Source organism: Mytilus galloprovincialis, chromosome 8, assembly GCF_965363235.1.
Source record: "Mytilus galloprovincialis chromosome 8, xbMytGall1.hap1.1, whole genome shotgun sequence".
Taxonomy (NCBI): Eukaryota; Metazoa; Mollusca; class Bivalvia; order Mytilida; family Mytilidae; genus Mytilus; species Mytilus galloprovincialis.
In genome coordinates, this window is record NC_134845.1 from 9420760 (window position 1) to 9435259 (window position 14500).

Here is a 14500-nt window from a genome sequence, read left to right on the forward strand (position 1 = left end):
ACAACGTTTTCAAGAATATAGGCGGGGGGCTTTCGTCGGAAAAATATGTTTGATTAATCATAGGGAATCACTGGAGCATGACTGGAGCGAGATCCCCTTAGCTCAGTTTTAATTCCTTGTTGATGGATTGTTTCCTGGCTTGCTTTGGAAGAGTATTGTCTGCATGTTTCACACTCGAGTAATATATATACGCATGTACAGTACATGAAATATGAAGACACCGGTGTACTACTATAGTACTTGACTTGTAATAGTGAACAAGTATGAGAAAAATAGAGTGAGCCACCGTATACGGTAAAAATTAATATAAAGGAACTTTGATATTCTTGAATCTGTTTCTGAGTTATGAAGAACTAACATACAACTAACAGTGGGACGATTATTCAAGTAAAATACTATAATACAATCGAGTCTTTATGTGATAAACTATAATAAAATTGAGTCTATTGTAAAACGGTTAAATAAGTAAAGACTCTTAATGTCTTGCAAATTTTCGACTGTAGGTAAACTAATAAGAAAAGAAAAAGATATAAATAGTAAATTCAAATCGTATGAATACTATTGGCGAACAAAACAAGTATCACATTATGTCGTCGGACAATTGTAAGATGCTATAAGATAGACTAAAAATGTATCGAAAATATAGCACAAAAGAAATCATGAAATAACTCGGTGCAATCCCAATTTAAGATGCAAACACATCAAAACAAAAACAAAATCACATCATATCTCCACATGACACAAAACAAAAACCAACTGCAATCAACAAATAAGACGCAAAGAATAAAAAAAATCCATTCGCGGGCAACTACCGACTTATTATACTGTATGATCGAACACAAACATAGATCTCGCTATCATGTTTAACCCCACCACATTATTTATGTATGTGCCTGTCCCAAGTCAGGAGCCTGTAATTAAGTAGTTGTTGTTTGTTCATGTGTAACATATTTGTTTTTCGTTCGTTTTTTTTCATATAAATAAGGCCGTTAGTTTTCTCGTTTGAATTGTTTTACTTTGTTATATCTGGACCTTTTATAGCTGACTATGAGGTATGGGCTTTGCTCATTTTTGAAGGCCGTACGGTGAATATGACACCAAAGAAATAAGACGCAAACTAAATTACAAAAAATTGCAAGATAAATAAATGACGTATAAAAAATAATTCCGAACGACAATTGGTTAACACAAACAAAAGGAATACAACGATATAAATTTATGCTACCCCAAAAACTCAACTTCACGATGGTCAACCAATCCGGGTAACTGTATCACTAAGGTGTAACAAAATGTGTAACAAAACTTTTTAAAATAAAACAGAAATTATGACTGTCGGTGAAATTGTAATTGTTAAAGAAAAAAACATGTCAAACATGCAAATATTATTTAAAAAGTTTAGTTTTAATCCTTAAAAGTCATGTGATGTTACATATATAGGACGGGTGTGTTCGATTCGTAAATTAATTAACAAAATCCCGTCATATAACATCCAACTTTGAAATTGCGTCCAAATGTCAAATTTAGGTGTGCCACTTTGGGAATGGTCTTAAACGATTGGCAATTCATTTCTCAATTTTTGTAATTTTTCCCAGATTTTTTCTATGTCCAGCAAAAAAAAGTAGCAGTTTATAAGGAGACCCCCTAAATGACGTAACAGCTTGACTTATGGTCGTTTTAAAAACGATTGTTTGCAAGTTGCATTGTCAACCATTGTACAATATGAAAATTAAACAACGTGAATGCAAATATTTATAATGACTTTACGGAAAGTAACTTTTGTGACATCTTGACAACCGTATACAAAGTTCATTTCACTTTTCTACCTTCTAAACACAAGAGGTCGAATTCTTTTGTTCTATTTAAACCGCATATCGGACTGATATCAATGGTTATATATACAATTATTTTTATCTTTATTCTTGGAATCCTGTATATAGCTATTTAAATTCTCGGTGAATGAAGAACAACATCTCCAATACCTGCATCTAAAATGAAATATTTGTACACATTAAAATATAATTTACAGATTTTAATGTAATGAAATTAAACAGATAATACAAATATGTACTACTGGGAAAAAAATGCACGTTATCAGTTTCACGCGTCTGAGGCGCTTTTCTTGATTTTTTCTTCATCAGGAACCCTCAATGCAAGATATTTGAAAACAAAGGATGTATAGGAACCGAAACAGTTGAAGAACAAATGGCAAAAACATAAGTTACGATAAGACAATGACATATTGAAATTAAAGAACGACTTTTGATACCTTTTTTGTTAGGTAACCAAGACGTAAGAAAGCATTCATTATATTACGAAAGTTCGACGAGGTCTTTCCAGTTTTCTTTCTTGAATTCATATCAATTAGCCTAGTTCGTTTGTTAATTATGAAATCAAACGGAGAATAGTATAGTCAAATAAACAAGTGGTCCTTCAAAAGTAGAAAAAAAAACCAAAATTACAAAAATCGAAATTCCTTAATCAAATGGCAAAATTAAAAGCATATGCATATAACACGAATGGATAACAACTGTCTGATTCCTGACTTGGTATAGATCTACTTCTTTGTACAAAAAAGTGAATTAAACTTAGTTGTATAGCTAACTAAACACCTCACTGGCATGACTGTCGCACACAACTTCATTATATTGACAACGATTTGGGAACAAAACAAACGGACATAATAAGTTCACATGTTAAAACAAAAGTAGGTGTCAGTAGTATATAATGTGTATTAATCTTATTCGCTTTAGATTTGTCATTACTGTGCCCTTTAGAGTCGACTATGCGGTACTCGTTGTTGAAGGCCGTACGGTGACTGACATATAGTTTCTGTGTCATTCGTCTCTTTAGGAGAGTTGTCATATCAGCTGACCACATCTTTTTATTTCTATATAAAGAGAATGAGTAGAATAATGTTTACTTCTTTGTTAAATTCAAAAGGTTTAGTTTTATAAGCATATCGTTGTTGCTGATGTTATATAAAAACAAATGACACCCAAATTTAGAAATAAGGCCAGTATGAACATCTATGTGCATCGTGAATTAGTGTTGTTGGCGACTTGGCGTTATATCCCAAAATTATGTCCCAAAATGCAAGTGCACATCGTCTTTGAATTATATCATCATCAAGGTCCTGTTGAAACCTTAGTCTTTTAATTAAGTACCTGCTAAAGTTGTTTTCTTAGGATACTTCAAGTCTGGTAGGACATCTCTGTGTACGTGGTGTATATGCGTACGTCTTCTGAAGAACTTCCGGTACAATATAAAAGCCGACAATAAAACAAGGATTAATACTAGCGCAGCACAAATACCGACAACTAAAGCTGGAATGTTGATATCGTTATTTGACGACAGATCAGGGTTATCACCATTTAAAGCTGAAATGTTAAATTATAGAATCCTTAAAGTGATCAAATAAGTAAAAAAATTGTTTTATTACTTAATAATTAAAAATGTTGCCTACATTTCACTAACTTTCGGCTGAAACTTCTTAATCAGTCAAATAAAGAAGGTTAAAGAAGTAAGAAGTTGAAATAGTTGAGCACTCTAATAAAACAAAGAGCATTCATTGTTCCTAATTAAAATAATCGTAGAATCACGCATGTTACATGCTTCAATCGGTACCATAAGCTACGGTCAGTCTTTATATTTCTCTATTGTGTTTTGTGTTTGCAACTGTTGTTTTGCTTCTAGTCATTCAAGACAAAAATCACGAAAATCCATATAGGGTTGATCGCATGAATTTAGATAGGTTTTTCATTATACCATGCCTCTATAATTTTAATTAGTGTAGAGCGCTGTAACTGTGATGATATTATTACAAAAGTAATGATATTACAGCATATGGAAACCAAGTTTAAAACGTAATACATTATTTTATTCCAGGTGTTATCAACTCGGAAAAGACAGTAGCTTCTTAAATTGTAAATTTCAATGTAGGATACTTACGACAAGTTACTGTAAATAAAGGATACAAATAATTAAGATAGAATAGTTAAGTGTTTAATGTAAGCGATATACATCAGATGAACATTATTTTTAAGGGAACAATAATTTTATCATTATATTTCAAACAAAAATAGTAGAAGACTCCGATTGGATATATCTGTATTCGTGTTTATTCAACAACAGATGAATCTATACGGTTGATATCCAGTATTATTGCATAGCAATATAATATTTCCCACAGAAAGTAACCAAAAGTTAGCGTGCAATAAATTCAAATATTGCACTAGTGCAATAAATCTTCAAAATACATCATGTCATCAACGACAAAATCTTAGTTTAAACTAATTTTTACTTTCAAATATTATTTTGCTATACAATAAAAGGGTTATTGCATGAATACTGGTGAATATTGTCCCTCGTAGAACATATATTGCACTCGCAAGCTATTCATGCAATAACCCTTTATTATAAACATTATTTTACATGATTTAATGAGTGTGTTTGTTTTTCTGTTTTTACATTTCTTTATCCTGTAGGGTTTAATATCTTGCTCTACGGTATGAGTTTTGTCCATGATTGTTGTTTTTGCGTTTTGGTCTTTTCAAGGCTTGGCATTTTCTCTTAAATTTTGTTGTTAATCACACCTATACTATATGCATAAGCTTACATTCATACTACATAAGTAGTACTAGTGCGATCGTTCCTTTTTTTCATTTAAAAATACTCCGAAGTTCTTCCCATTTGCAGAGATTTATAAAGAAATATTTAAAGATTGTGTAGTCTGAGAGTTTAAATTGTGTTTGTATTCAAGTCTTAATGGTAGAGTTCTCAAGATGTATGTGTTGAAGTAACGTTGAATAAATACTCTGTGTTTTTTCTTACCGTCTTTGGACAAAGTAATCAGGACACTCTCCTGGTTAGATGTCCTTGCAAATGGTGTCTGTCCCTTTTCACAGCTGCCCGGGTTTGTACTCATGACAATTGTCCCTCGCGATGACACCACTGCCTAACAAATTAAGAACTTGCAAGGTCAAAGTCGAATAAGGAACAATGAATAAGAAAATGTAAAAGCTTTCCTTTCTTTTTTAATATTATACAATTTTCAAATTATTCATGTTATTTTCCCTATCTTTCATTTTCAGATTGAGAATATAAATACCTATAGCTATGGCACGCCGTTTTCATATTTATTCAAATTTGAAGATATCTTATTTATTTAACAAGACATCTTATTAAGTATTAAGATATCTTTAATTTTTATAAGATATCTTATTCAATTTGAAAGTAAATAAGATATCTCTATTAGTTTATAAGATATCTCTATTAGTTTATAAGATATCTCTATAAGTTAATAATATATCTCTATTAATAAATAAGATATCTTATAAAGTATATAAGATATCTTACTTCTTTATAAAGATATCTTTTAAATACATACTTTATAAGATATCTTATTAATTAATAGAGATATCTTATAAACTAATAGAGATATCTTATTAACTTATGGAGATATCTTATATATTAAATAAGATATCTTTATAACCAATTAAATAAGATATCTCTATAAGTTAATAAGATATCTCTAAAAGTTTATAAGATATCTCTATTAGTTTATAAGATATCTCTATAAGTTAATAAGATATCTTTATAAGTTAATAAGATATCTCTAAAAGTTTATAAGATATCTCTATTAGTTTATAAGATATCTCTATAAGTTAATCAGATATCTCTATTAATTAATAAGATATCTTATAAAGTATATAATTTATCTTACTTCTTTATAAAGATATCTTTTAAATACATACTTTATAAGATATCTTATTAATTAATAGAGATATCTTATAAACTAATAGAGATATCTTATTAATTAATAAAGATATCTTATAAACTAAAAGAGATGTCTTTAAAATTAACTTATGGAGATATCTTATTAAGTAAATAAGATATCTCTATTATTAACTATATAAAAGATATCTTATATAGTTAATAAGATATCTTATAAATTAATAGAGATATCTTATATTTTAAATAAGATATCTTATATATTAAATAAGATATCTTTATAAACATTTTAATAAGATATCTTATTTAATATATAAGATATCTTATTTAATAAATCAGATGTCTCAATAAATATATAAGATATCTCATTTTGTTATTAAGTTATCTCAATTAGTTTATAAGATATCTTATTTAACTAAATAAGATATCTCGAAATTGAATATATATAATAACGGTGTGCCATATATAGCTAGTAGATATAATACAATGAATAGCTGATATATTGAGAAGCTGTAGTATGAATGCCAATGAGACAACTCTCAATTCAAGTCACAATTTGTAAAAGTAAACCATTAAAGGTCAAAATACGGTCTCTAACACGGAGCCTTGGCTCACACCGAACAGCAAGCTTAAAAGGGCCTCAAAAATGAAAATGGTCAATTTCTATCTTTCTCTTCAACACCGTTTCGATGTTTTTGATGGAAGTACACGAAGCACGCACAGTACATGTACCTTAATAAAATTGAAATCTGACAGAAAATATCGTCACATGTGCTTATTACATAAAGTAAGTAACTGAACATACCAAGCAGGTAAACAGCGTATCCTGACCATCAGAGTTTATAACTGTAACATAGTAGGTACTATCCTGTAACACATAGGTAACACTGTATACATGACCAGTTGCTGCAAAATCACATTCAACATTTGATCAATCAAGGTAGCAAAAATATTAGAAAATCATGACAACTTTGTATGTTAAATTTTCATAATCAGTTTACAATTGGATTCAGCTATCCATTTTGGGGATGTTGTTTTATAGATATGAAGAGCTTCTTTGAAATAATCTATCTTACCCTGAAATGAGCAACACGTACTTGATAACGATGTATTTAGAACTTTAACCTAAATGTATTTGAACATATTTGATTAAAAATTATTGAAAGAAAAGAAGTTGATTCTTTTCCCAAATTTCTTACAATTTTTAAGTCATACATCTGAACACTTGCCTTTCTATAGAAGGCATACATACAATTGTAGTTGTTCTCATCCCTGTCTGTTGGTTTCCAGGTCGAATCTCTAAATGAAAACGGAATTATTTTCCAAATTAGGAAACAATCCAGTTCTTAGATTTGAGACAAATAATAAATATTGTATATATATATAGAAACCTGTTTATTGTTCAAGACTGTATTGCATGTTCTTTCGGTTGTTATTTTTCTTCTTTGAGAGCTCGGGGAAGTCTCAATGTGTGTGTGTGTGTGTGTGTGTGTGTGTGTGTGTTTGTGTGTAAGTAGGGCTTTTTCCTATACATCTAAAGAACATAATTATCGTGACATTCGTATAGGAAATGTTATGCAGAATTGACAGACGTGTGCTCTCTAATGCCTACCATTTATTCATGCACACCACCCAAAACATTTTTCTTTCATGACTATTTCCATGATTTATTTAAGTCCTACCTGAACCAAACATTACAGTTGAACACAGTGTATAGTTTAAGTTGATAGATGTTTCATTTGTACACGAGTCCCACAGAGAACCGTCAGTACAGTAGGAAGATGTCCCATCGTTAACACTGTAGGAGAATTCACCGAGTAATATATCAGGTAAATACTGGTTCAACATCGACTGTTTACCTGTCAATGTATACAGTCAGTTATAAGCAAATATAAAATTAAGAAATAATTCCTTCATGTCATGCTCTATGCTCATTTTAACATGGGAAAGCATTATATTTGTCGATGTTTTACACTGAGCGTTAGCGAGGTGTAAAATGTGGTCAAATATAATGCCTACCCAGGTTAAAATTAGCATAGAGCATGACATGAAGGAATTATTTCGATTATAATAGGACAAATACAGTATTTTTATTGGTCGAAGCGAACGAAACACTGTAAAAATGTTTGGCTGTTCCTATTTCCTCCTCGAGGAGTCTGTACATTGCATTTCATGTTAAATTTGAAAGCTACAAGCAGGGTAAATTTATGTTGTTTCATAAAAAAAATATAATAAAAGTTTATGTTAGCTGCTTAAATGTATATATTTTAAAGGATAACGATGGAAATAACGTTAATATAAACACTAAGTTCCTGCGCATATGTCAAACATATTATGTGCTCATTAGAACACGGCTTTGTTTACAAAGCGTAATAAGGACGTCATATTAGAATTGCAAATACCGTATAATGTGTTTCATAGATTCCTGTACGAACTGTGACGCCCGTATATGACACGGAAACCAGGCGTAAAAATCATACTTTATCCTGGCGGCATTGCAGTGTTTACGAAATGCATGCCCAGGCGTCAACTTGGCGCAAATAGCCCGTAAACTTGGCGTAAATAAGGCGTACCTAAGGCGTAAACCAGGCGTAAAATTAGGCGTAATATTTAAATGAGTACGCCTGGTTCACAAAAAAATAGGCGTAATATGCAAATGAGTACGCCTGGTCAACAAATAAACCAGGCGTAATATCCTTACATAATACTACACTTATTTTAGTTCAGTGTATTAACCTAAGATGTCTACTTTTGTGTATTTGATAAAAACTTCTGTACTGTTGTTTTTATTACTTATTGTTTGAAAAAAAATTTGTAATAGTAACCATTGAAGAAGCTTATATAGAAATAAATACATTTTTATGCAGGCAATGGCTCAAATAAGTTTAAATAAGAATTATGACCATTATATTTCTTGAAATAAAAGTAGCATTTTAACTAAGTTGTTTTTGAAAATTATTGTCTTTTGAAATAAAAAATGATAATACTGCAGTTGAACTTAAAGTAAAAGATTTTAATTTTAATTATGCAAGGATAAAGGTTTTGGGATTTCAAAAATTCTGATAGAACATAATACTTAATTATACTCACATTATTATTATTTACCATGTATTACTTCTTTCCTTTTATTTCACAATTTTCATTAATTTATATGATGCAGTATTTCCAATTTCAGATTCTTCCAAAAAGCACAAAACAAGCAAATTATCCCTGAATATATGAAGCTGCCATGTGTCCAACTCTTGCAAACTAAAACCAAAGAGCCAAATTTTGAAAAAAAAATCCCATGATCCTTTAAACAAAGCATTATGGGTATTTCTATTTACGCCATACCAACAGTTTTACGCCCGTAAGAAAATTTACGTCTTGCTTATTTCAATTTACGCCTTGCTTATTTTAATTTACGCCAGGTTTCCTACTTTTTTCTACGCCCGTAAGGACTACTACAAAACGTTTCCTGCTCCCTTGCGCTTGGATCTAGACACGTAACTACCACTTACGCCTGGTTTACGCCTTATAATTTCATACGGGTTATTGATACAAAACGATTTTTTTCTAAGAATGTAAGCTGATCAGATAATTTGTAAATTTTATCATAGACAAACAGTTTCATAGAATTCATATGTTGTTGCCATTACATGTATTTGACTTGAAGTTTCTACGACTGCGGCTGAACATTGAATAATTAGTTGTCTTTATTGCGCAAACCTAGGAAAAGGGACTTTAATAAAATATGTTTCTTATGTTCTATGTCATGATTTCGAGTCATCGTTTATTGCAATCGATCTGTAAATAAAAAATAAGATGTTAAAATTTAAATTTAAAATATAAAGGTACAGATAGCAGGCTTAATGGGTTTGGGTCAAAGGTTGATGGTTTGAGATAAATGGGATAGAGTAAAGGGTAAAGGTTATGGTGAAAATAAAATATAAAGTTAAAGTTAACGTTAATGGTATACGGTAAATATAACTTAAAGGTTGAATAGGAAATGTACAAAGATAAGAGTATGCATGGTAAAATCTGAAGGAAAATGGGTAAGAGTAACTGGTAAAGGATTTTATTTTACTGTTTCTGCGCAATATCTGTAATAACGTACCTTGCTTTACCAGAACATGATACTCTTGTGGTGAAGGACCATTTACTGGATTACAAATACCACTTATATCGTAAGGCTCTAAAGCATTCTCCTTCAAAACCATTTTAATCCTTTGTCTAGAAGCTTCATCGGGTTCCTCATCTTCAATTAATGCTCTCATTTTTAATACAAAAATTTAAATTATTACAATTGAGACAATTGACGCATTGCATTGTAATTTGCAGTCAACATTATCTCAATTTGTCATTGACTAAAAGTCCTCGGCGCATAACTATTCTTCTGGTTTTTTTCATGGATTCTCAATCGACTTAAGAGTTCTAAGGTTTTGTTTCTTTCAAAGAGTTATATGTATTACTTAGTATGTCACCGTTCCACCTCTTTCCAAAATAAATGTTACTGACCAAATAATGTTTGTTTATCTTATTTGTTACTTCTACAAATGTTCATGTTTAAAATGACATGAAATTTTGCATCTGCTTTTCATTATTTTTGATGTGAGTTACTTGTATGGTTTCTTGTATCAAATCATGACATTGGAAAGTCTTATTTGTTAACATAGTTTGAATACGGTGGACGATGTATGTACTTACGGCTTCCTGGTAAAACTCACAAATTTATTTGTGTGCAACATACTTTTTTTTTAAATAGCATTTAATTTAGACCATACTATATGTATACATACCTGCCTGTAGATAATACCTGAAGCTGGATGATGTTAGATTAGTATACACCATGCACAGAAATCCGTAATAAAGTTCTCCAAATGTATTGGCTTCATTGTTACTTCTATAATGTAAAAAGACAAATGTACCGAATAGTAAAACTATGAACTACTAGTATACAGGAGATTGAAGAACATTGCTTCATCTTATATATTAGCTGTAGTTTCAATGTTTTAATTAATGTACATTATTCGTCTTAATTAGTGACAAAGAACAAAAATAAGATAAAAGTATCTGATCCTCAGTTTATTAATGTTTTACAAACAGTCACTTGAAATGTAAATAACCAAGAAAATTTAATTTTTAATTTCTTGTCAACTTCATATCTACATAGTATTATATTATATTGGGAAGTGCTATTAAATTAGTATTACATGTCCTGGGCACACATGAACTTCGGTCGGTTTCACAAAAAAAGTTACGACTAACATAAAATTATCGTAAGTATACTGAATTGTTCATGGCTAACGATCAATCTTAATCGTACGACTCCTTGACAGTACCCAATGACACTAAAACGAAAACTGACATATCAACATACGGCTTTCACCAGTAACCAAATGTCTATATCTATAGACATGTCAAGCGTTAATGTTTTATAAAATATTGTAACCAGCTTACTTAAACAGTAATATATTGTCAACACTCTCTACACATGTAAACTCGGACAAACTTTGTGAGTATACAGTGAATAACCATCCGTCTAACTGTTTTGTGGTCTGTGTAAACTGAACATTTCCCGCGCTGCTATCCCACCATGCACCATTGAAATCAGGTGGCAAATCACACTCACAATATGCTGAAACAAATTATAATAAAAATACGGATACTTTTTACAGGTATGTTATAAACAACATTTTGACAAAGCAGTGTAGTTGTTGTTTTTTTTTAAATCAGTATGTTTGTTGTTTGTTTTGCGTGTGTACTAAGTCAAAGTTTGATTGGAAAGCCAAAAGTGGCTGACGTTGTGCTATTTTTAGGTGAATATTCGGTGAACACATTTTGTTTTGCTGATTTTCGTCAAGACTCAAATATCGTATAGAGAAATCATTTAACTTAAAATGCACATGTTCTCCGCACATAACTGAGGGAGGGCAATAGGGGGTCCGTTAACATATTAACAACACCTCGATTTTGGCAAAAACAGTTAACAAAAAATGCAAAAATCCTGATAACATTAAAAACACAGTGGGTTGAAAACAGTTAACAAATAAAATTTATTTCAGATAACAAGTAACAACACCTTGAAAAAGGTCAAAACAGGTTAACATAAAAGGGTATTGCCCCCTCATAACTGTACATCAAAAAGAAATGTACGATAGCCCCAGCGTTTAGTAATACAACATATGACTTCACATTCTTATTCAATTTCAACGTTTTTATACTGATATTTTTTTTATTTTTTTTTTAATCGGTTGGACATTGAAAGTTAAAAAAAGAATTAAAAAAGCAAGAAGTAAAATAAGAAAAAGAAAACATTAGAAATAAATTTATAAACAAAATAATCCCCCCAAAGTTATATGTTATAAGATTAAGGAAGGTGCAAGAAGAACATAGCACCCTCAATTTGTTCGTCGTACCACAATTTCCCTTAAAATAAAAGCTTCTGTATCAGTAGATTATGGTGTAAATAAGAAATTACTAACACACGATTCAATAAAAAAAACCACCAATTGTGATTACAGGAAACAAGAAGGAAAATTTCATGAAATAATTTTACATACCTTGAAATGTAAGCGTATTGAGCACGAATATCAAAAACAGTACATGATAACTCATTCTAATTATAAACCATTCTTATAGCGTTTGGTTTTTTTTTTTTTGATTTTCGAATATATCAAACTTAAACAAAACTCTAAGGTTAAAGTTACTGTTTTGCATGGTACATTAAACATAAACACATTGAATTTGTGATATTTCACTGTAATTAAAGTTTGTAATATTTAAAGTCGCACCTGTCTGTTTTTAAACGTGTATATTATACTACCGAACAAAAACAACGAATAGATTAATAACAAACACAAATCAATGCTTCCAAACCATAATTCAAAGATTTTTCATATCTAATTTTACAAATAAATTTATTTTCTATGTCGTCGACGACCTATAAATCGTTTCAAAATTCTGAAAATGTCTTGTCCGATTTATATTTGTTAATATGTGTGATAGTTATTTCAGAAAAATAGTAAAATCGGTACTAACTTTTTTAGTCAGAAGTAGGTAATAGTTAACGTCCACCACAGCAACATAATTGTAGTCGACAGTGAATATTTTTTTGGCGAAAATGTTTGCACTCTCTATTTAGTTTAAACATATTTTTATTGCTAAATAGAAGCGCAATAGATTAGACGCAAGCAAATCCTACTTTAGAAAGAGAGGCGAAAGATACCAGAGGGACATCCAGACTCATAGATAACAGATAAATAAACTGACAACGTCGTGGCTAAAAAAAAAGAAAAAGAAAAACAGACAAACAAAAGTACACAGAACACAACATAATAAAATAAAGAATACGCAACAATAACCCCACCAGAAACTGGGGTTGATCTCGGGTGCTCCAGAAGGGTAAGCCGATCCTGCTCTTCATGTGACACCTGTCGTGTTGCTCATGTTATTATAAACCTGGTAAATATTTTATTATGTAGGTCACATTCGCGATTAGGGAACGAGATTGTAGTTACCACATTAGGAACATATCCGATAACATCTTTGAAACGGATATTCCATAACGGTCAACCAACACGTGATGGCGTCCGTAAAATTTACGAAGGAAAATATTCAACATCAGCATTTAGAACTCTTAGTATAATAGCTTCCTTGTGAGCAGCAACCCTCTATCAAGTAAATCATGATAGGATACAAACCCGGGAATATCGTATCAATTTGATGTTATGTTTCGTGTAAGTATACGTATCAATGACGCTTTCTGTTTTATCTTTGAAAAAATATATCCCACGCCTCAATATGGGAGAACATTTTTAAATCTTATTTTTTAATGTCTTTTTGATCAAAAGTCTGAAAGTTCTGAAATTTAAATACACGCATTTGAGCCTAACAAATACACATATTATACCATTGAATAATCTGCCATAGTAAAGGTACAAAATCTAGGTACAAAAGTATTTTCTCAGAGATACGTGCTTGTGGAATTAGAATTAGTTAAATACAATTTATAAAATAAATAATAATAAAAAAAAAAAACACACATAACAACTTAAGAATTTAGTATACTTAACGACAAAATTATTTCGGCTCAACAAATGGCATTCGTCAGTGTCAAAAGTTTTAGCACGATTTTTTTTTAGACTGATATAATATATATAACAAGTCAAAAAGGGTACAACATCACCATGAAATAACTATAAAATGATATTAGATATTTCGGATAAGAGATATCCTTCTTCATAAATAGCACGATGTCAAATGAATCATGTCAATATATGCAAACTGAGACGCTATCAAAATCTTGAAAATTTATACAATTTAGCGAACATCACAGACGCTGGTACAATTTTAAAAGTTCCAAACACGGCGCAAAGACTACAAAGATATGCCAAAATAAACATAGTTATTTGCGATGTGAACTGACACAACTCTAAATTTCCAAAGGAGGTGGCAGTTGAGATGTGTCCAACAACTGCATGGATAGCAGTCTCCTAATAAAAATAAAATAAAAAGGCGATTATAAACAGATGTCAATTGGGTTGTAGGGCGGTCAAAAATTTGGACTGCCACAAAAAACATATGAGTGTTTTGAGTTGTTTTTGTTTGTTTGTATAATTTGGAGTCATGAAGGGTGGTCGGACCTTTATCGGGACTCCCAGATTGGGTGTTTTAAGCTCGGGATTTCGGGATTGATCCTTTCGGAATCCGGGAATTCTTTTTTCGGATTTGTGAAGTCGGGATTTTTTCTTTAAATTCAGGACCTCGGGATTTCATGTTTTTTTAGCCC

At 30.9% G+C, this 14500-nt stretch overlaps 1 protein-coding gene across 1 annotated transcript; it reads right to left on the reverse strand.

Annotated features, from left to right (window-relative positions):
- Window positions 1–4699: 4699 nt before the first annotated feature.
- On the reverse strand, window positions 4700–12449 carry LOC143042959 (uncharacterized). The gene is made up of 7 exons (XM_076215461.1): window positions 12273–12449; window positions 11170–11347; window positions 10509–10612; window positions 9827–9967; window positions 7413–7589; window positions 6536–6636; window positions 4700–4954 (listed from the first exon to the last, which is right to left on the reverse strand). The coding sequence occupies exons 1-7, from the start codon at window positions 12325–12327 to the stop codon at window positions 4700–4702; spliced, it is 1011 nt and encodes a 336-aa protein (XP_076071576.1). The 5' UTR covers window positions 12328–12449.
- Window positions 12450–14500: the final 2051 nt, after the last annotated feature.